This window comes from Dromiciops gliroides, chromosome 2, assembly GCF_019393635.1.
Source record: "Dromiciops gliroides isolate mDroGli1 chromosome 2, mDroGli1.pri, whole genome shotgun sequence".
NCBI classification, from domain to species: Eukaryota; Metazoa; Chordata; class Mammalia; order Microbiotheria; family Microbiotheriidae; genus Dromiciops; species Dromiciops gliroides.
The window spans coordinates 398,275,652-398,296,425 of NC_057862.1; the positions used below are offsets into that span (position 1 = coordinate 398,275,652).

At 43.8% G+C, this 20,774-nt stretch overlaps 1 protein-coding gene across 1 annotated transcript in view; it reads right to left on the reverse strand.

The window, feature by feature from the left end:
- The window catches only part of GNAO1 (G protein subunit alpha o1), a 265,161-nt gene that overhangs the window by 49,950 nt on the left and 194,437 nt on the right, over positions 1 to 20,774 (reverse strand). The window contains exon 4 of the mRNA XM_043983866.1: positions 2,388 to 2,548. Coding sequence (XP_043839801.1) covers positions 2,388 to 2,548 — 161 coding nt within the window. The remainder of the gene's footprint in view (positions 1 to 2,387; positions 2,549 to 20,774) is intronic.

The window sequence follows — 20,774 nt, forward strand, 5'->3', positions numbered from 1 at the left end:
TTTTTTGTTTTTAGTGAGGCAATTGGGGTTAAGTGACTTGCCCAGGGTCACACAGCTAGTAAGTGTTAAGTGTCTGAGGCCGGATTTGAACTCAGGTACTCCTGACTCCAGGGCCAGTTCTCTATCCACTGCGCCACCTAGCTGCCCCGCTCCTGTGCTTTCCACTGCTTATTGGGGTGGGGCTGAGGTTTAAAACATGAACTTCCTGGTGTTGTGGAGACAGCACCAGGCTTGGCTTAGAAGGCCTGGGTCTACATCCTGGCTCTCTTACTAACTCAATATGTGACTTCACACACGTCATTTTCTCTCTCCATGTCAAGTGAGAGAGGTAGACCAGATGGCCTCCCGAGTCTCTTCCAGCAGTCTCTTCCTTTTATGTTGTAAGGTTGCTTTCCCTCTGTGTTCTGGGGCCCTCTCTCCCAGCTCTAAGTGTCTGTGAAGCTATGATTTGAATCCCCTCCTTATGCTTCCAGATCAACCTACAGGACATTGGATTTGGTGGAGGGCGAGGGGCAACACAAACCCCAATGAAAGGTTTTCTTTGCATAAAATAAATTTCGGGGAAATCAGACTGTTTTGATTAGAGCAGATGCTGTGAAAAGACCTTTAGGATGGGAGTGCGTTGCAGCATTGAAACCGTGAATTCTTCCCCAAATGTAGAAAATCAAGATGTGCACAAGTGGAAGGTTGTTTGTATATTACAAGAAACACCATCTTGTGGCTTCAGGCCAATTCACTCCCCATGTTCTAGGACACACCAGAGCCCTCCTGAAGGGGGCTCCCAGACTTGCCAGCACATATTGTTAACAGGAGGTGCATGAAAGAGGGGCGTCTGTAATCTCTCTTTTCTATGGAGCCCCAAGTTCGAGAGAAGGATCTAGATCTGCTACCCACAATTCTGGCATTGGCAATGAGGAGCCCTCCAGTTATGATTCCCTGGGCATCTCCATGGGCTCACTGGGCAGTGACTTGAAGAGCCCACTTCGTGGGAGTCACAAGTTTGGGGCTCATGTCCTACTAAAGGTCTGGGTCTACAGATTTGCTACACAGGCATTCTTGGCCTCACTGAAGTCCCTTTTTGGCTATTTGTCACAAAAGATGCATATCTCTGCCAGGATACACTACATACTTGGACAATGGTTAGTAGGTAAAGTTGGGAGGAAGATAGATCAAAAAGCATTTACCAAGATCCTATAGTGTATCAAATACTGGGTTCAGGTTAACTTACTTCCAAGTGATTTGGATTAGTGTTGATGGCATATGCCTGGCTTCTAGGTTTCAGTTTGAATGCATTTATGTTTCCTTAAGTCAATTATTGGGTTCCTAAGCTCCTGTGGTATACTGATGAAATTTTGGGAGCTCAGACAGCAGAAGTTTATCTTATAGTCATTAACTATGATGAGTTAATACCAGGGGTCTGAGACCTCCAGTATAAAGGGTGGATTTGGTCCTTGCCGTAATTTCATCTAGCCTGTGAAGTATTTTTTTTTTTGGGGGGTGGGGCAATGAGGGTTAAGTGACTTGCCCAGGGTCACACAGCTAGTAAGTGTCAAGTGTCTGAGGTCACATTTGAACTCAGGTCCTCCTGAATCCAAGGCTGGTACTTTATCCACTGCACCACCTAGTGGCCCCTTAGCCTGTGAAGTATTAAAAAGGAGGTAACGATTTATGGTCAATATTGCAAAAATGTAACACCATCTTTAAAATCAGATGGTTGGATTAGATGATCTCTCTGGTCCCTTTTAGCTCTAAATCTATGATCTTAAGGATTCTGCAATTTTAAAAGTCTCTAGTGACGCTATCTCAAATAGCTCAGATGAGTGTGCACGACTCTCTGTCTTTGCTGCTCCTCTCTCTGTCTGTTTCTCTGTTTCTCCTCTTTTCTCTCCCCCTTTACCTAGTTGAGCATAATGTAGAAATGAAATATGTATTTTAATTTCTTTCCAAATTTATTGATTAATTTCATGGTCCCTAGCATTTATTTTAAAAGTAGGTGAATATGGAAAGTTTCACATGGTCTTGAAAACAAATAGAACATCTTAAAAAAGTTTTTGTTTGTTTGTTTTTTCTCCTTACATGGTTCCTGCTTGCTAGAGGTTCTCAACAGAAATAGGGTTGCTGAGCTAGATGTCATATCTGGGTTATGATGTACTTTGTACTATGTAGTGTTAACATATGACATGACCTCTGCCTTTTGGGAAATTCCATTTTAAAGTTCCTTTCTTATCATTTCCACAACCCCTTCTCTGTGTGTCTTTGCCCTCTTCCCCCTTCAGAGGTTGAACCTTTCTCCATTCCCATTTGGCTTCTCCAACATCTTACAGCTGATAGGACTCTAGCCCTGAGTCTCCCCACACAGTCATCTCCACTCCAGTGGTCTCACTCACTATTTGGCAGAGTCATTAAGCTGATATTCTCGGGAACGGTTGAAACATTCCTGTATTCCGGAGTCTGCCCAGAGTCTCATCATGGCGGAGAGCAGCTCCGGAGAGAAGGGCTCTGTGTCTTCCATCCGACTTACCACATCACACACCATCTTGGCATCAGCCTGTGAGGAGAGGAAACAAAGTTGGGGTGTGAGGCCAGAGTAGGGAGACACTCAAATAACCAAAAAACCCTGCCCCCTCCTCCCACCGACCTCCAGGCAGCTTCCATCATGGTTCTAGGACAGAGCTGGGACTCTGGATGGAGCATCTAACAGGGTGGCCATGGCAAGGTCTACACTGATTTCACTGACTGACTGATACCAGGCCACCAGACAGGACACAGAACCATATTCCATATTGGCTGTCCCAATGAAAATGTTCACAATTCTTGCTTCCTGGAACACATGGAATCACCCACTATGTGAAAGCCTTTATTGTTTTCCAGGACACGAAGGTACCAATTGAAGGTGGCCATTTCCTTGTACTTCTCTCCCAGACCAGGAACAGTAAACTGTCCATTCTCTAGCCTGGCAATGGAAGATGTCTTTGTTAGTTAAACATCCTGGTTGGTTATGACTGTAGCCAAAATGTTTATAGCCAGACAGAAAGAACCATAGAGATCACAGACCATAGAATCACAGATTTAGAGCTTAAAAATAATTTAGAGGTCATTCAGGTTAAGCCTTATTAATTTTCAGATGAGGAAACTGAGGCACGGGAGGGGAAGAGTTTTGTCCAAAGTTACACAGCTTATAATCAACAGAGGAAAGACTCCAAATTCTGTGCTCTTGCCATTGAGCATAGATCCTCAAACTTCAGAGACAAACTCTAAAACTAGACAGTAGAATTTGTAGGATCATGGGATCATGGATTTAGAAACTGGAAGGAACCTTAGCAGTAACCTAGTTCATCCCTTTTATTTTACAGAGAAGCTGAGGCCCATAGTGACTTGTCTGGTGTCACAAAGGCAATAGGTAGCAGAGCAGGAAGTCAAAGCTTGGTTCTCTGACTCCAAATCCCACACTTTCTACAACACCTGGATTGAATCTGTTTTTATAGAAAGTATATTGATTTGGATCAGGGGACTTGAGTTTGACTCTTCTCTCTGGGTTACTTCAGTCTCCAGTTTCCCCTCTGCAAAATAAAGAGGGACACAACTATTTGGTACCATGGAAAGAGTGATGGACCTGGAGCCAATACTGGGTTTGAATCCTGCCTTTGTTACTTAATACCTGTGTGGCCTTAAGCAAGTCACATCTCCTCTCTGGGCCTCAGTTTTCTCATCTGTAAAATGAAATGATTGGGCTAATATTTGAGGTCTCTTCCAGCTCTGAATCCTATAAAAGACTATGATGCCTATGCCAAAGATACTGTAGGAGTCAGAAGCAATGTGTCCTGGTTGTTGTTTTGAAGAGCAATGATCCCTATGCTGTCAATGAGTAGAATTCTTTTGTTTTCACATCTCTTTTATTTCTGAATACAGCAGTCATCTACTATTAAGAGAAAAGAATTAAAAACAGAAAGAAAAAGAAATAGCTCACCAGAACTAACCAGCACATTCCTAGTGTCTGACTATGGGGTCAGGTTTGTACATTATAATCACATTAGTGTTCAGGTTTTTTTGTTGTTGTTCTTTTCCATAACACTGTTGTAGTCATTATGTATATTGTTTAGTTAGTTCTGCCTACTTTCACTTGTACCACTTCACAAAGATCTTCCCATGAAAAGGAAGATGTTTCATCAAGATTTCTGGTGGAAGTAAGGCTAGAGCAATAAACTTAGGCTATCTGGCCTCCATAGGGGAGACAGTGTTGGGGTCATGAGAAACAAGGACTAGGAGTCAGAAGGCCTGGATATTCAAATCTTGGATCCACCCACCACTTACCAGCTGTATGATCTTGGGAAAGCCTTAGGCAAATGTTGATTTGTCTTCACTGAACTTCCTCTCTTTGGCCACACTCATGGTCTCCCTTTTTACCCAACTCTATTCCTTGCCAGGACATCCAACTCTTAATTTCCTTATTCTTTAAGTGTGTGGAAGAGGCAGCATGGAGTAATAGAAACAACATGGCATACTGCGAAAAACCCAAACTCCACCTAAATACTGTGTTTAGTGTCAGAAGCCTGAATTTGCCATTTATAAGCTATGTGACCTTGGGCAAGTCATTTCTCCTCCTCTGAGCCTCAGTTTCTTCATCTAGAAAGTGAGGGGGTTGGACAGATGGAACCAGAGTTAGGATTTGAAGCCAGGTCTTCTATCTCTAAATCCAGGGTCCTTTTCAGTACAACATGATTACCACAGTGTGGATTCACCTTTTTTCAAATGTTTTTTGAAGTGAGATGAATAAAACACAGGCTAGACAGACACTGGTTGAGACTCAGGGACCAGGCAGAGCATTCAGACACTAAGGGGACTGAGGCAGGTATCCAGTCACAGGGGAACTGGAGTACTAAGATTAGAGCAGAACCAGAAGTAAAACCAATTTGATCAATCAGGCAGGCAGCAGCATCATATATTAAGTGTTTACTATGTACCAGGTACTATACTAAGCACTGGGGATACAAAGAAAAATAAAATAAAATAACCCCACAATCCCTGCTCTTGAGAAGTATACATTACAAGGAGAGGGTGGGGGTGGAAACAACATGTAAATAACTAGGTACGTACAAGATATACACAGAGTAGATGGAATGAAGGAAATCTGAAAGGGGAAGGCATAAGCAGATGGGGAGAATCAGGAAAGACCTCCTGCAGAAGGGAGAGTGTATCTGGCCATGAAGGAACCCAGTAAACAGAAGGCAGAAGGGAGGGGCAGAGCATTTCAGGCATGAGGGGCAGACACAGTACAAATGCCAGAGTCAGGAAATGGATTGTTGCCACTTGAGGAAATGCAACACAGCCAGTGGTCTCTGGATCAGTGTGTGTGTGTGTGTGTGTGTGTGTGTGTGTGTGTGTGTGTGTACTTTATATTTGATATTTGATCCTGGAGGACACTGGGAGCTACCAGAGCTCCTTAAGCAGGTGTGTGACATGGTTAGACTTGTATTTCAGAAAAAATCACCTTGGCAGCTGAGTAGAGAATCTATTGGATGGGGGAAGAGACTGGAAGCAGGGAGAACAATTATAAGTTTTTAAAATAATTCAGATGAGAAGTGATGAGGGTGTGAGTGGAGAGAAGGAAATGGACATGAGAAATGTTGTGAAGGTAGAAACAATAAGATTTGGCAATGGATTGAATATGTGGAATGAAGGAGAGTGAGGAGTCAAGGATGACACTCAGGCCTGGGTGACTGAGAGGATGGTAGTATTCTCAACAATGATAAGGAAATTCAGAAACAGAAAAGGCTTTGGGGAAAAGGATAATGACTTCTGCTTTTTTTTTTTGCTGGGCAATGAGGGTTAAGTGACTTGTCCAAGGTCACACAGCTAGTAAGTGTCAAGTGTCTGAGGCCAGATTTGAACTCAGGTCCTCCTGAATCCAGGGCTGGTGCTTTATCCACTGCGCCACCTAGCTGCTCTGACTTCTGCTTTTTTTATGTTAAGTTTGAGAAGCCTAACAGAAATCTAGTTTGAGATGTCCAAGAAGCTGTTGGAGATGTGTGACTACAGCTCAAGAGAGAGACTTAGGGTTGGATATGACTGTCTAGAGACAAGTATTGAACCCATAGGGGCTGATGAGATTACCAAGCAAGACAGTAGAGAAACAGAATGGAAGTTGGCCCAGGACAGAACTTTGGGGACCAGTCATAGTTAGAGGGCACTGGTAAAGGAGACTGAGAAAGAGTGGTTAGACAGATAGGAGGAGAACCAAGAGAGATTGGTGGCATGAAAACCCAGAGAAGAGCAAGGATGCAGGAGAAGGGGATCAATTGTGTGAAATGCTGCAGAGAGGTCAAGAAGGATAAAAATTGAGAAAAAATCATTAGGTTTGGCAATTAAGCAGTCATGAGTAACTTTGGAGAGAGCAGTTTCAGGTGAATGATGTGGTTGAAAGTCAGATTGCAAGGGTTTAGAAGAAAGTGGAAAGCAGTAGAAGCACTAAGTATAGATGACTTTCTCAAGGAGTTCAGCAATGGAGGGGAGGAGAGGTATAGGATAATAGCTAGTCGGATGGTAGGATTAAGTGTTGTTGCTTTTTTTTAATTTTGAGGAAGATATGAACATAATTGGGGCCAGCAGGGAGGAAGGCAGTTGATAAGGAGAAATTGAAGATAAGAGAGTGCAGATAATAGTGGGAACAATTTGCTGGAGAACTGCTAAGGGATAAAGGGCTTGTGCAGAAGGGTTGGCCTTGTCAAGGAGAAAGGGCTACCTCTTCATTTGAGGCAGGAGTAAAGGAGGATAAATGAGGATGTCTTCTTCCATTTTCCTCCAAGTGATATAAGATGAAGAGGAGGGGAGAAGAGAGAGCACTTAGAGATTGGTTTTTTTTGGGGGGTGTGTGAAATATGAGGTGAAGGCTCAGAAGGTGTTGGGGAGGGAGGACTGGGGGAGGCTTGAGGAGAGATGAGAAGGTCTGAGAATACTGTAGAATCATCAGGGAGGCATAAAAGGTGTTTGCCTTGCTGCAGTGAAAGCCTAGTTAAGATGAGATAATATACATTTGTAGTGGGGCCAGCCCATTTGATGGCCTAATGATGACTGCTACAGGCTAATTTGATTTCTTCCTTTATGTTCCTCCTGCCAAGGGCTAGGATCGATTGGTCAGAGCTTCTAAGGATGAGTCTGCAAGGGAGATGGTGAGGAAGCTGAGCCATGACAATTGGAAGGATGAGAAGACAGGGAGTCAGGCAGGCCACAGCACTGACTTTATGATATGAATATCCTTCCCTTGAAAGTCAGGCTCAGACCAGCCCTTGATTCAGGAGGAGCTGAGTTCAAATTTGACCTCAGACACTTGACACTTACTAGCTGTGTGACCCTGGGCAAGCCACTTAACCCCAATTGCCTCACCAAAAAAAAAAAAAAAAGAAAGAAAGTCAGACTTAGGCACCACCTCCTCTATGAAGCTTTCACTGACCTACCCTATTCTTCCCAACTTCTCATCCCCAGACCTCTGGCTGAAAATGTTCTCTTTCTCTTCAAAGTTCTTAAAGAATTTTGTCTACATTTCTTCCTTTGACCTTATCTCATTCTGCCTTGTATGTGAAGGAATTAAAACAGCACATGGCAATGGGAATTGGGTGAACTAAATGGAACTAAATTCAAATGATTTACATATCAGATACCCCCCCCCCCATACATATCAGGCCCCCCTGGGCCTGAAGGAAGAGATCACGTCTTATTCATCTTTGTACCTGCCCCCAGCACCTAGCACAGTGCTCTGAGAAGAGAAGCTCAGTAAGGCCTGAACTGAACGGAGTACAAACCTTTCAGAAGAGAGGGAACCATTCAACTCATTAATTATTTCTCAATGACAAGATAACACAGCCCCCAAACCAACCCTCCCATTAAGTGGATGTCATGTCCGGTGTGGAGAAGCAGGTGGGAGGAAGCCAAAGATTAAATAAGGGTTTCCTTTGGCTTCTTCCTTTCAGAACAAAGGAAAGGATGGATGATGAGACCCACACCTGGAAGGTTTATAGCTCACAAAGGATTCTGCATAAAAGGGAAGTGGTCTGTGTTACTTCCAAGAAACAAACTGTCTGCCAGTTAGTGATGTGACCTTCAGAGTCTTACACAGAGTCCTGGAGACTACAGATGGGAAATGCCACCTAAACAACTCACCACAGCCAATGCTTTCAGCTAGATTCATGGAATCTGGGCACGTCAGCATGGGAAGAAAGGACTTCAGAGCTCACTGAGTCCAATCTGGTCATATTACCAGTGAGGAAACCAAGATCCAGAGGAGGAGTGTGATTTGTCCAAGGTTGCACAGCTTTTTGGTGGCAGAACCAGGATTAGAACCCAGGTCTACTGACTTTTATTTGAGTGTTCATTCTGTAACACTGTGCTACCTCTTCTGCCCTTTATGGTTTGTCATTCCCAACAGTCAGCAGATGAAAGGCCTGTCCCAGCTCATTAGCTTTCCTCTTCCCCTACCTCAGCCTTCAAAGGGTGATACATGAATGTCAGAGCTGGAGAGTACTTTGAAAATCACAGTCCATCCCTCCTCCCTCTTTAAAGAGGGAAAAGGTAAGGAAAAGATGAGCAAAGCGAGACTAAGGGTACAATGAATCAACAAGCATTTATTATGTACCTACTGTGTGTCAGGCATGTGGATACTACTTTGTACTGCTTTGTATTAGTTCTTTATGTTTATTCTGTATACATATGTGTATATTATATATATAGGATATATACATATATGCACATATATAGAATATATATCTACGGAACAAATTCTACCGAATAAATATATAAGTACACGGAGCAAATTCGACAGAATACATATATATTCTGCATCTATCTGTATAAAGCATAAATATAACAAGAAGTAATACAAAGTGGTATGCATATATATATATATATATATATACACACATACACACACACACACATAGAATACACATGAAGAGAACAAATAGAAATAAATACAAAGTAGTAGCCTCAGTGCCTGACACATAGGTGCCAAAGATACAGAATGTATACTTATATATACATAGAATAAATAAATAAACACACATATATATATAATAAAAAGAACAAATGCAAATAAATATAAAGTAGTTAAAGATCTTGTCTAAGATTGCACAGGTGATGAATAGCAAAGCTGGCATTTAAACTCAAGCCAAACTTAACATGCAGTGTTCTTTTTACTGTCTCTGACCTGGGAAGTATTACTCCTCAGGGCCTAGGGAAGCTATTGGGGTTTCGGAAGCCCAGTGGCAGCTTTAGATTCTCCCACTGCACTCATTAGAACTGAGTTTGTCCTCTTATAGAGCCTGAGTTGGAGAAAAGCATGCCCACTTATCAGATCCCCAGTCATTCACAGGCCAATGTTCAGTGCTGAGATTCTGGGGTTTGACTGGAATAGGCTTTGATTGTTTTTAGGATCATAGGATTTTGAACTGAAAGAGATAATCGTGGTCATCTTGTGCAACTCCCTCATTTTTCTGATAAGGAAAAGGAGGCCCAGAGAGATTCAATGATTTATCTAAGACCACTTAGACAATAAGTGGCGGAACTAGGATTTGAATTCAGGTCTTGTCAATCCACGTTCCCAGGTCAGAGGTTGTTCAGTTGGGTTGGACTCTTGGTCACTCCATTTGGGGTTTTCTTGGCAAAGATAATGGAGTGGTTTGACATTTCCATTTCCAGCTCATTTTTCAGATGAGGAACTGAGGCAAACAGTGACTTGCCCAGGGTCACATAGCTGGTAAGTGTCTGAGGTCAGATTTGAACTCAGAAAGATGAATCTTTCTGACTTCAGGCCCTATACTCTATCCACTCTGCCACCTAGCTCCCCCAGGTCAGAGATCCCCTGCTTTTTGCTATGATGATCTGTTGCCCCATTGGAAATCTAAGGTATGAGGCTGGCTTCTTTGTTGGCTCAGGAAGGCCTGTGATGATTTCACTTACCTAAGACAGGAGGCCCTATTGTATGTTATTAGAGCTGTGCTGAGGGCATCAGGAACTGGGGCAATTTTTTAGCTCCGCCCTTTCCTTTTATAACTGAAGAGGGCTGGTGGAGCCTTTGGTCCTGATTGGCATAGCTTTGCTCTCACTCTGGAGTGTCTGAGGAGCTTCTGACAAAGCTGGAAATTGTCCTTGAAAACCTAAGTCTGCACTCCACTTGGGCACAGCTGCCCCCAGCTCCCAGTTTACAGCTGCCCCAGGAGCGTCGCTGAGCACCGCCTGTAATCAATAGACTCCAGCGCAGTTGGAAGACACAGTCACTGCAGTTATTCATTAACGCAGTTTCTTTCCTTCCACTTGCTCAGGTTTATCTGTCTCAGCTCAGATGTCCGGGAGGAGCTCCTAGCCAACAGCTTGGCCCTGGAGGCTGCTGAGTCAATGTTCTGGGCCCCAGGGGAGCTGAAGCTGCCTGTGGCTTCTCCGTCACACTCTGTGCTGCAGAAGCAGTTCACCGCTGCCTCTGAGCGTGTCCTGGGATCCCTCCTGGAGTCAGGGTAGGATAGATTGAAAGGTAGATTTCTGGAGAGAAAGCTTCCCTTCTTCCCACCCATCAGAAAACCCATGGCTCTCCTTGGATCTGAGAAGCATCTGATGTGAAAACATTCTTCATCTGAGCACCTTGTTCCAAGGCAGGTGTACTTGTAAGGGGGTGGGGGAGCGATCCAAAGGAGAGGGAAAACGCCTGAGGATTTTGGAGAGATTGCTCAGGCTTCTGAATAGGCCAGACATACACCAGCAAACTCAATCCCCATGGGAGTGGGGGAGTGAGAGGAAGGGGATTCTTCTGAGCCCCTAAAATTTGGAGGTGACCCCCCTACTTTCTTGTACCCTCTGCCTCATGAAGTCAGAGGTCTCAAGAGTCCTCTACAGTTCTCTCTAGTCCCTTCTAAGCTGGCATCCTATTGAGTTCAAGATGATCATTTACAGATGGGAAACTAAGGCAAGAGAAGGGGGAAGGATTTGTCTAAAGTCACATAGCAAATAGCGGAGGGGGTGGTGGGGTGGGGTGGGGGATGTCTAGAACTCATGTCTCCTGACACCTACCCCAGGGTTTTTTTTTCATACTTTCTGAACTTCTGATATTTAGTCTTAAGGGGGAGGCTGAGCACATTCAAAAGACTTAAGAGTTCTTATACAATGAGGTACCTATGAGTAAAAAAATTATATAGGGCAAATGAAGCACGAGGCACTGAACAAGGGCAGTAGTGTGTGTGTTTTCGTGTGTGCTTGCATGCACACACACTGGTGAATTGGATTTGAATGTGTGAGAGCATGTGGGGTAACTTGGAAACCTCCCAGAAGGAGATAAGGATTTTAAAGAAGGGGAGGGGCATGGATTGGTGAGGAAGAGATCATTCCAGGGGACAAGAATGCCCCATTGGCAGGCTCAGAAACAGGAAGGAGCAAGCTGCTTGTGGGGGACTTGCCAACTTGCCTGGGTATTGCTGGAGTGCCCCCTCCCCCTCCCTCCCCTCCCCCTCAGGAAGCCATTCTGCTTGCAGAGTGCCAGGTTGGGACTGTTGATGTGTGCATGCCAAGCTGAACTAACAATTAATAAATGAAGAGGGATATACTGTCCAGCCTGTTCAGCTCCTCATACTGAGGCTAACCTAACAGTTCCAGTTGCCTTCTCAGCCTAGCAGGGGAGATTTCTCAATACTGTCTGTGCCAACTCTTCCTTCCCTTCAAAGCTCTGACCCTCTTAATGGAGGAAGCACAATTTGTGACTTCTGCTGTCTCCTGCCATCTGGGCTACATTAAATAGGAAAAAACCGTACAAACATACACACAGGCACAGACAGACCTTATCAGGCCTGGCCCGCTGGGCTTTTGCTTAATAAACACCATTGTGGTATTTTGGATGGACTAGAATTTCTCCCCTAAAAATATACTCCCTAGCCCCCATGGCATTGTGGGAGAAGTGACATAGCAATAATTTTTTGTATCATCCTTAACATGGCAAAAGATACCCTTCCATTTCACTTATTCCAAGCCTATCGGTTCTTCAAGGCCTGTCTCCAGTCAAACCTCTCCTCCTTGACCACTCCAGATCATACTGTCCTTCCCTCTCCTATCAGAATCAACAGCACTTAGTCTGAACCCTCCCCTAGTCCAACCCCACCTCATTTGGGACTTGTAATGTTATTTAGCTGTTTTATTTAGGATCAAAGGATTTAGAACTGGGGGAAGGGGAAGGACCTTAGACACCATCTAGCCTAATCCTGTGCTTTTACAGAGGAAGAAACTGAGGCCCAGAGAAGTTAAAGGTTTTGCCCAGGGTCCCACAGGTTCAAAGAGTGCAGAGCATTGGAATTCAAACCCAAGTTCTTTGACTCCAAACTCAATACTCTCGAATTTGGTCATTTATTAGGTGCTGTTTAAATATTGGTTGTACAAAGTGAACTGAATTTAATTCAGGTTTAGATAAATTTCACAACTACTCAGGGAGACAAATTAGGAATTCTGAAGGAAATCCCTGCCTCTAGGATTTCACAAAATCACAGAATCTTCTGGATCTCATTGGCAAATCAATCTAACTCATACCTGGACAAGAATCCCCTCCACTCCATGCCAGAGAAGAGGTCAGAGTCGTTGTTTGAACCTCTCCAATGAAGGAAAATTCATTACTACTGAGGTGGTCCCTTCTACATTGTGGGAGTTTTCCTTACATCAAGCTGAAATCTACCACTGTAAAATCTCCAGCTCATTGCTCCTCTTTTGCAATCTGAGGCCAAGTAGAAAAAGTCTAGTCCCTTTCCCACATGACAGGCCTTCATATACTTGAAGTCAGCTATAGTGTCCCTCATGAATCTTCATTTCCCCAGGCTTAAACATCTCCAGTTCTTCAACCTCTCCTGATAGGGCACGACCTCCAGTTTTTACAATCCTGGTCACTGTCCTTTATCCACTCCCCAGTTTTCCTTCTAGACATCCAGACCTGGACACAATAGTTCACATGTGCTCTTACCAGGCTAAGATCTCATGAATTTTGGCTCCCATATCATGCTATGCATTCTCAATGAATGGGCAGGCCACTAAAACCTCCAGATTATTTTCAGGCAAACTGCTATCTAACCTCATATTGTACTTGTGAAGTTGCTTTCTCAAATTCCAGTGTAAGACTTTATATTTATCCTGGTTCGGTTTCATCTCTGTAGATTTATAATATTTATACTATTTATAATATTCTAGCCTACTGAGATAGTTTTGGATCCTGCCTCTTTTACCCAGTGTGCTAACTGTCTGTCCTCCAAGCTGTGTATCATCTGCAAGTTTGATAAGCATGCCATTTATGCCTTTACACGTCATCGAAAAAAATGTTAGCATATGAGGCCAGACAGATTCCTGAGACAATGCTCTGCAGACCTTCTGCCTACTGACATCACTTATATGGGCCAACTACAAGTCACCTTGGGAACCAGATTTGGTTTGGAGATATAGGTAACAGCTAAGGGATATAAACAAGTTCTATCTTCAGAGAGCAAGATGGACCTAGAGCAGATACCCTCTGTGAGAGATACCCTCTGTGATTAGAATAATTGGCACAAATTGCAGGGCTGGAAGGGACTTCAGAGGCAATCTAATCCAACATGCTCATTTTACAGGTTAAGAAACTGAGGCCAAGGGAAGTTAAGTGACATGCCCAAGGTCACACAGGTAGTGTCAGAGCTGGGGTTTAAATCTAGGTCCTCTGGCTCTTTCCACTGTACCACCTGTGATAAGCTTGAGGCTTAGGGGCACCTTGAGGATAGAAAAGGCAGAAGGGAATCTGTTTGAGGTCCTCCATCTTTAGAAGAAGTAGAATTGCCTGGGAGTAGGTGGGGGTGGGGTGAGCAGCCCCATGGACCATGAGGGTATGCATAGAAAATAGGATCCTGGCATCATTGGATGGTCTTAGCTAACTGCTGCTCATGTATGATGATTTATAGGGCAAATGGCCTCATGCTGAGAAGACATGTGGTGCTGGAACCTAGTAATTAGTTTAGTGTGCAGAGCCCTATGCTGAGAGGTGGCTACTGAGACCCACTCCGCAATTAGTGTAACAGGCTTGTCAGTGCACAGCAGGATGCTGAGCTGTGTCTGGGGGCTGGAGTGGGCTGCCTCTGAGAAGTCTTCATTATCTCTGCCCAGTCTGTCCCCAGCTCAAGGGCTGGGGCCTGTTTTGCCAGGTGTTCCTGCATGATAATGAAGAAGACTGACCTTCTGATCTCCGCCCTCCAAGACCCTACTGATTGCGTCCCACTCTCTTTTTCCTGGGCACCTGGTATTTCAGTGACAAGACAATCTGAGGCCCACGATCCCTTCTGTGGCCAAGTCAGGGATGTCAGCTTGGGCAAGGCTTCCTGTTAGGGAAATCACTGCTTCCTGACAGTGCCTGGCAGTCAGGGGAGCTACCAGTTCAACTAACAGTCCCACCAGTCAAACACAGTGGAATGAGAAAGAACCCAATGTTACAGAACACTAAATTGCATGCTGTGTGGGACAGGCAAAGGATCAAAGGTCAGCTTGCCCAGAAGTATAACTTTACATATGAGGAAATTGAGGCCCAAAGAGGAGTAGTGACCTCTCCAAGGTTCAGTTCCTCTTTTTCTAAATCCATTGGTTACACATTTTGGTCCTTGCATTCATGCAGTTCTGTCAGAAATGGTTTTCTCTCTGGTGAGGTCTGATTAACCCAAATAAAGGCATCACAACCAGGTAGTTAATGGCAGAATATTGTTAATCTTTCCAAAAAAAACCCCACACATGCATTTTTTCCTCCAATTAGACAAGAAGTTCCTTGAAGACAGAGACCATGTCTCCTCTTTAGTTCACTCATTAAGCACATTGTAAGGGCTAAGTAAATATTTGTTGAATTAGAAGCAGCAGTCTAGGTGAGACCTATAGTCCATACAGCTCATGATTCTGTTTTCCATGGGGGTATCAAGCCATGCCTTATGGTGGAAATGGGAGTGGCCCTCTACTCTTCCCCAGAAGGCTGAGGGTATACCTAACCCATCCCTATCCAACCATAGTAGTCTCTGTGGCCCTATTCTCTAGGATGGCCCTGGGAAGCAGCATGGTATCATGGGACATTTGGAATCAGATAATGGCTTCAAATCCTGGCTCATCTTGTGTTTTCAAGGATGGAATCATCCTCAACCCCACAATCTCTTTCATTCCACATGTCTAATTCAGCTGTCAAGTCTTGCCGATTTTACTTCCAAAATCTCTATTCCATTTGTCCCCTTCTCTCTGCTCATAGGGATATGACCTTAGATCAGACCTTCATTACCTTTGTGGCCGGCCTTTCCCTTCTCCAATCCATATTCTAAACAACTGCCAAAGTGATATCCCTAAAGCACGAGTTTGATTGGCCTTTCCCTTGCTCCACAGGCTTCCTTTTGTCCCTAGGATCAACTACAAACTTCTTAGTTTGCTATTTAAAGACCTTCACAACTTGGTTCTAACCCACCTTTCCAAGTTTATTACATACACTCTATGGTCCTGCCAAATTGGTCTTCTTGTTCCTTACACATGGCATTCTATTTTCCATCTCCTTGCTTTTTCACTGGCTGTCCTTGATGCCTGGAATGCATTCCCTCCTCATCTTCATCCTTAGAATCCCTAACTTCTTTCAAAGCTCAACTCCTATAGGAAGCCTTTCCTGACTGTCCCCTGCCCCCACTCCATGCTTCTGTCACCTTCTCCCAAAAATTATCTCCCTTTGGCTCTGTATTTATTTTGTTTCTACTTATATGCATATATATTGTTTCCCTTACAGGATGTAAACTCCTTGAAGTCAGGGACTGCTTAGTTTTTATCCTTGTGCCTCCAGTGCCTAGTACAATGTTTAGAAATACTGTAGTAGGTACACAGTAACTATTTAGTGATTGATTGGTTATTTAATATCTGTGGGAAGGAGCAAATCACTGAACTTCTCTGGGCCTTGATTTTCTCATTTGTAAAGGGAGGAGGTTGTATTAGCTTTTTTCTAACTCTAGGTCCTAGGAAAATCCTTGAATTTGTTTATATTTTCAACCAGTCTCACTTCTCTAGGGGAGAGGTGGGATGGAATTTCATATGTTCATCCCTACTGGGTAAAGTAGGATTTTCTTTGTCTCGACAATCACTCATCTGAGCTTTCCAGGGGGTCCTCTTGGTTGGAATATTCCACTGCCTGCTGAATGAGTTAATGTCCTTGTCTCCATCCTTTCCCTGAATTTGTAGGCTTCAGTCCCTACTAGCCTATAAAGCCAAGTCAGTGCATCTTTTTCCTTCTGTCAGCTCATAGAGCAGTTATCTCCCTGGTGCCCCAGAAAAAAAATGATCTGGCCATAAGGTAGCCTTTCTAGGGAAACAGGCTGTTTTGGTTTTATTTAATAAAAGAGTGGGGAGGGGTATAATTTATCCCTAACATCTGAAAAAGCTAACTTGCTCTTAGGCTGAATTGAATATCTGGTGTCCAGAGCAAGGGAGAACAAATGGATGAAGACTGTGTATTGTCCAGAGCATGATACAGACTTGAATAGGCAGCCCACTGATATAATCCATATACGTAAATATGTATGTATATGCAAATATATATACACATGTGCACATATGTGACAAGGCACATAGGTAGATATGTGTGTATATGCACATATCTCTCTATATGTGTGCACATTATATTCATATGCACGTATCTATCTCTATATATGTGTGTACAGGGATATATTTTTGTGTACATATGTATGTGTATATACACATGCATATATGAAATAGACAACACACACACACACATATGAAATAGGCAATACAAATGGGCAGAGACCTGTACTGTGCTGACTTGCTCCATTTGTGAAACTGTGAAGTACCTTCAACAGTATCAGGTAGTTCCCCGAACAACAAAGACCATCGTTTTAAATATTAGTATTCTTTTTTCTTTAAGTGGAAGTTTTCAATGATTTCTTTTCTTTTTAAATCATAGACCTTTACCAACATCCTGCCTCTACCCCCTCACTCCACCCCCACACTTAACACATGGAACTTTCCTTCATCACAAAGAAAAACTATATAGCAAAACCAACTGATCCAGAAACCAACAATCTGATAGTGGCATTCAGTAGCCAGAGTTCTTCACCTCTCTATTGAGGAAGGGTTAACACTAATACTACCCCTGTGATGTTTTATGACTTCAAGTCATGAAACATCACAATCTTAGAAGAATAAAAAGTGTTTGTTATCTAAGGTGATGGAAAGATTCACAGAGGGTCTAAGTAGCATGTAATATATTATCAAATTGCACAAAAGTGGTATAAAAACATGATCAATGATGTTCATGATCTCATTCAAATCTCTCAACAATCCTATAAGACAATTATTATAGATATCATTGTTCCCATTTTACAGATGAGGAAATAAGCTTTGAAGAGTTGAAGTGACTTGCCCATGGTCACACAGCTAATAAGTGTCAGTCAGGATTCAAACCCAGGTCTTCCTGACTGAATATAACACAGTATCCTATGCTTTTTGCTTGTATTTGTATTCTTAGTGCTTAGTATAGTGCCTAGCACATAGGAAGATTCTTCCCTTCCTCCTTCCCTCCCTCCCTTCCTTTCTTTTTTAATTCCTTTCTTCTCTTCTTCTCCATGCTACCTATTAAGGAAAGGTACCAGACCAGAAAGGGAGGTGAGTCAGTTCTTTAGTCAGAGCGATAGATGGTAGATTTGATAGATGATCCAAGTGTTGGATTCCAATCCATGAAATATCAAAAGACTCAGAGGAAGGCCTCTGGCATAGTGGGTGTATCCATTGTAGAGAACTTATTGAAGGACACAGACGAGAAATGTTCTGGGCAGGAAGGCATGGATGGATCGTGATCTGTAGAAGAGTTCACAAAGCCATCAACTATTGATGTGTGAGGGAAATGTGGAATCAGCTGCCGTGGCAGACAGAAGGTTCCATCCCTGAAAGGCTTCACATGGAGGCAGGATGATCCATCCATGGGGTTGCCATAGAGGGGACTCCTACTCAGGTATGAGTTGGGTCAGGTGACCTCTGTGCTCCCTTCTAACTTGGAGATTTTGTGATTCTAAGCAAGGAGAGCTGAGCTCCGCAGCAGGGGAACTGCAAGAGTGTGGTGAGCACGGCCCTGAGCTGCCAGTCTGGAGATCTGGTATCTCATCTCAGGGCTACCACTCACTAACTGTGTGACCTTGGGCAAGTCACTTCCCTATGTTGGTCCTCAGTCTTCTCTGTAAAACAAATGTGAGGAACTGGATGAACAGTAAGGTCCCTTCTAGCAATGACAATCCACAAGCCTACCCTCTAGTGTAATGCTTGTATCTCATTAGCAATCATGCTAAGAGCCAACTCCACCTGCTAGGCAAACTTTTTTACCCCGTATGGATTAGGAAAATTAATACTGGCTGTGAGAAATAATTGGAAAACACATAATGGTACCTGGGAGTCCCAGGAGAGCACAGCAATATTCATTTCTGTTCCATGGTTAGCAGCCATGTCAAGCTGATTGACCTCACATACAGGGGGACACAACCAGCAGGCAGCTAGCAATTTCAGTCAGTCCCTGACTGGAGCAGGAGGTGGGGAGTGGGGGGGGGTGGGTTATTTCCCTTGGTCACTGTCCTGGTGGCATCAAGTTTACCACTGCTGACACAGGCTCTGACATGAAGAGGGGGAGGCAGAAGACAGTGGTCACCTTTAGGCAATAGCAGTGCAGGAGCAAGGGATCCTCAGGGAGACAGAAGATTTTTACTTGATCAGAATTTGGCATATCTGCCTCAACTTATGCACAGAAACGCTGGAGAACTTGAAACAAATTAAAAAGTGACTTTTTCACATTATAAAAGTATTCTTGGCTTTGGCAGCACGATTGACTGAAGGTTTCCTTCAAAGAAGTGAGTTTTCCAGATGACTTTAAGTGTTTGTTTATCTATCATTAATTACCCTATTGGCCTTAATGTAAGATAAAAGGAAATAAGGCAGCCTCTGTTCTCCAAGAGAAAATGTCAAAATGAAAAGTCTCTTCTATAAGGTAGAATGCTCAATTTAAAAAAAATTCTTTTGCCATTAGAATCAGAGTTTAATGATACTTTCCAGGAAGAAACAAAACAGCAAGAATCATAACTATGCCTTATATGGAAGAGCTGGTGGTGCAGTGGATAGAGTGCCAGCCCTGGGAGGCAGAAGGATATACTTGCTGGCTGTGTGACCCTGGGCATGTCACTTAACCCTGTTTGCTCAGTTTCCTCATAAGTAAAATGAGCCAGAGAAGGAAATGGCAAACCTCTCCACTATCTTTGCTGAGAAAACCCACAATAGGGGTTATGTGGCATGGTTTTGAATCCCTTTACCACCTTGCCATCCTTCCCCTTGTTATACTACAGTTTGTTAATGTCCTTCCTAAATGTGGTATCCAGAAGTGAACACAGTACTCCAGATGTTGTCTGATCCAGGCAGAGTTGGCTGTGACCATCACCTCCTGCCTATTGGCCATCAGATTCTTCTTCATGCAGCCCAAGTTTGAAGAAGCTCTTTTGGCTGCTCTGTCACAGGGTTGACTCAAATTGACTTGCTAATTCGTTCAAACCCCCCAGGGCTGTGCATGCCACTCTCAAATTACCTGTACCAACTGCTTCCCTTTCCAAGCAGGGAATGTCTCCCCTCATACTGAACCTTCCAAATGGAAGCTGGGTTGAGGGGGACACTTACACAGCTATTATGCTGCCCCCCCCAATACTATCTCTAGCATGTTTAGTAGCTAGGAGGATAACTAGGCCCACATACAAGTAAAGCTCTAGGGGCTGGGGCCCTTGGGCTAAATGCCCACCAGGTCTCCTCATGTCAAGTCCAGTGCTCTTAAAGTGAGGTTCACGTAGATATCTAACAACAGATCTAAAAATATTCTTCATACGGTTGGTAAAAAAAAAAAACCCACCAAAAAACAAAACAAACCCCAACCCTCCAAGCTCTTTTGAAAGTACTCGTAGAGGGGATGGAACTAGATCCCAAGTGGCAGTCTCCTGAGGCTCCTTGTCACCCCCCGCCCAAGGCTAATATAATGCCCTGTGAATCTGTAGTTGCTGCTTGGTCCACTAGAGGGCAGGAGCTCACAGGCCAACCCCGATGCAGTAGTTCAGCTGCGGGGATTTACTGCAGGCCAGCCACCCCACCCAATTTGCCCAGAGCCAGCACCCTGATGATGCTCTGGGGCAGGGCCAATCCAGAAAAGACCTTTTCCCATTCCCCTTCACAGACTGAGTATCTGTTCCTGTGGCCCCACTGGCAGAGCCCTATGTGATTCCAGGAGAAGCAAAATCAGAAATAGAGATTCAGAGGGAGCTGAAATACAAGCCAAAGGAAGGCATAGTCAGCCCCACTCACCTGTGAAAATACATGATCTTGTGATGCCTATGAATGAGATGCCAAACACAGCCCCATTCTGCCAATTGATATAAGGCAAGATCTACTCTCTTCTTCTTCCTCTTGGTTTTTTTTTTTTTTTTGGTAGGGCAATGAGGGTTAAGTGACTTGCCCAGGGTCACACAGCTAGTATGTGTCAAGTGTCTGAGGCTGGATTTGAACTCAGGTCCTCCTGAATCCAGGGCCAGTGCTCTATTCACTGCACCACCTAGCTGCTCCCAAGATCTACTTTTGAAGTATGTTCAAACACCCTCTGCCTGCTACGGGGCAGGCTTCTCAGAGATCTCCCACTGAGCTTCTGCTGTTTAACTTCTCTGTGGTCATGTTTGGGTCTCTCAATGGCATCTCCTTCACCTTCTCATACA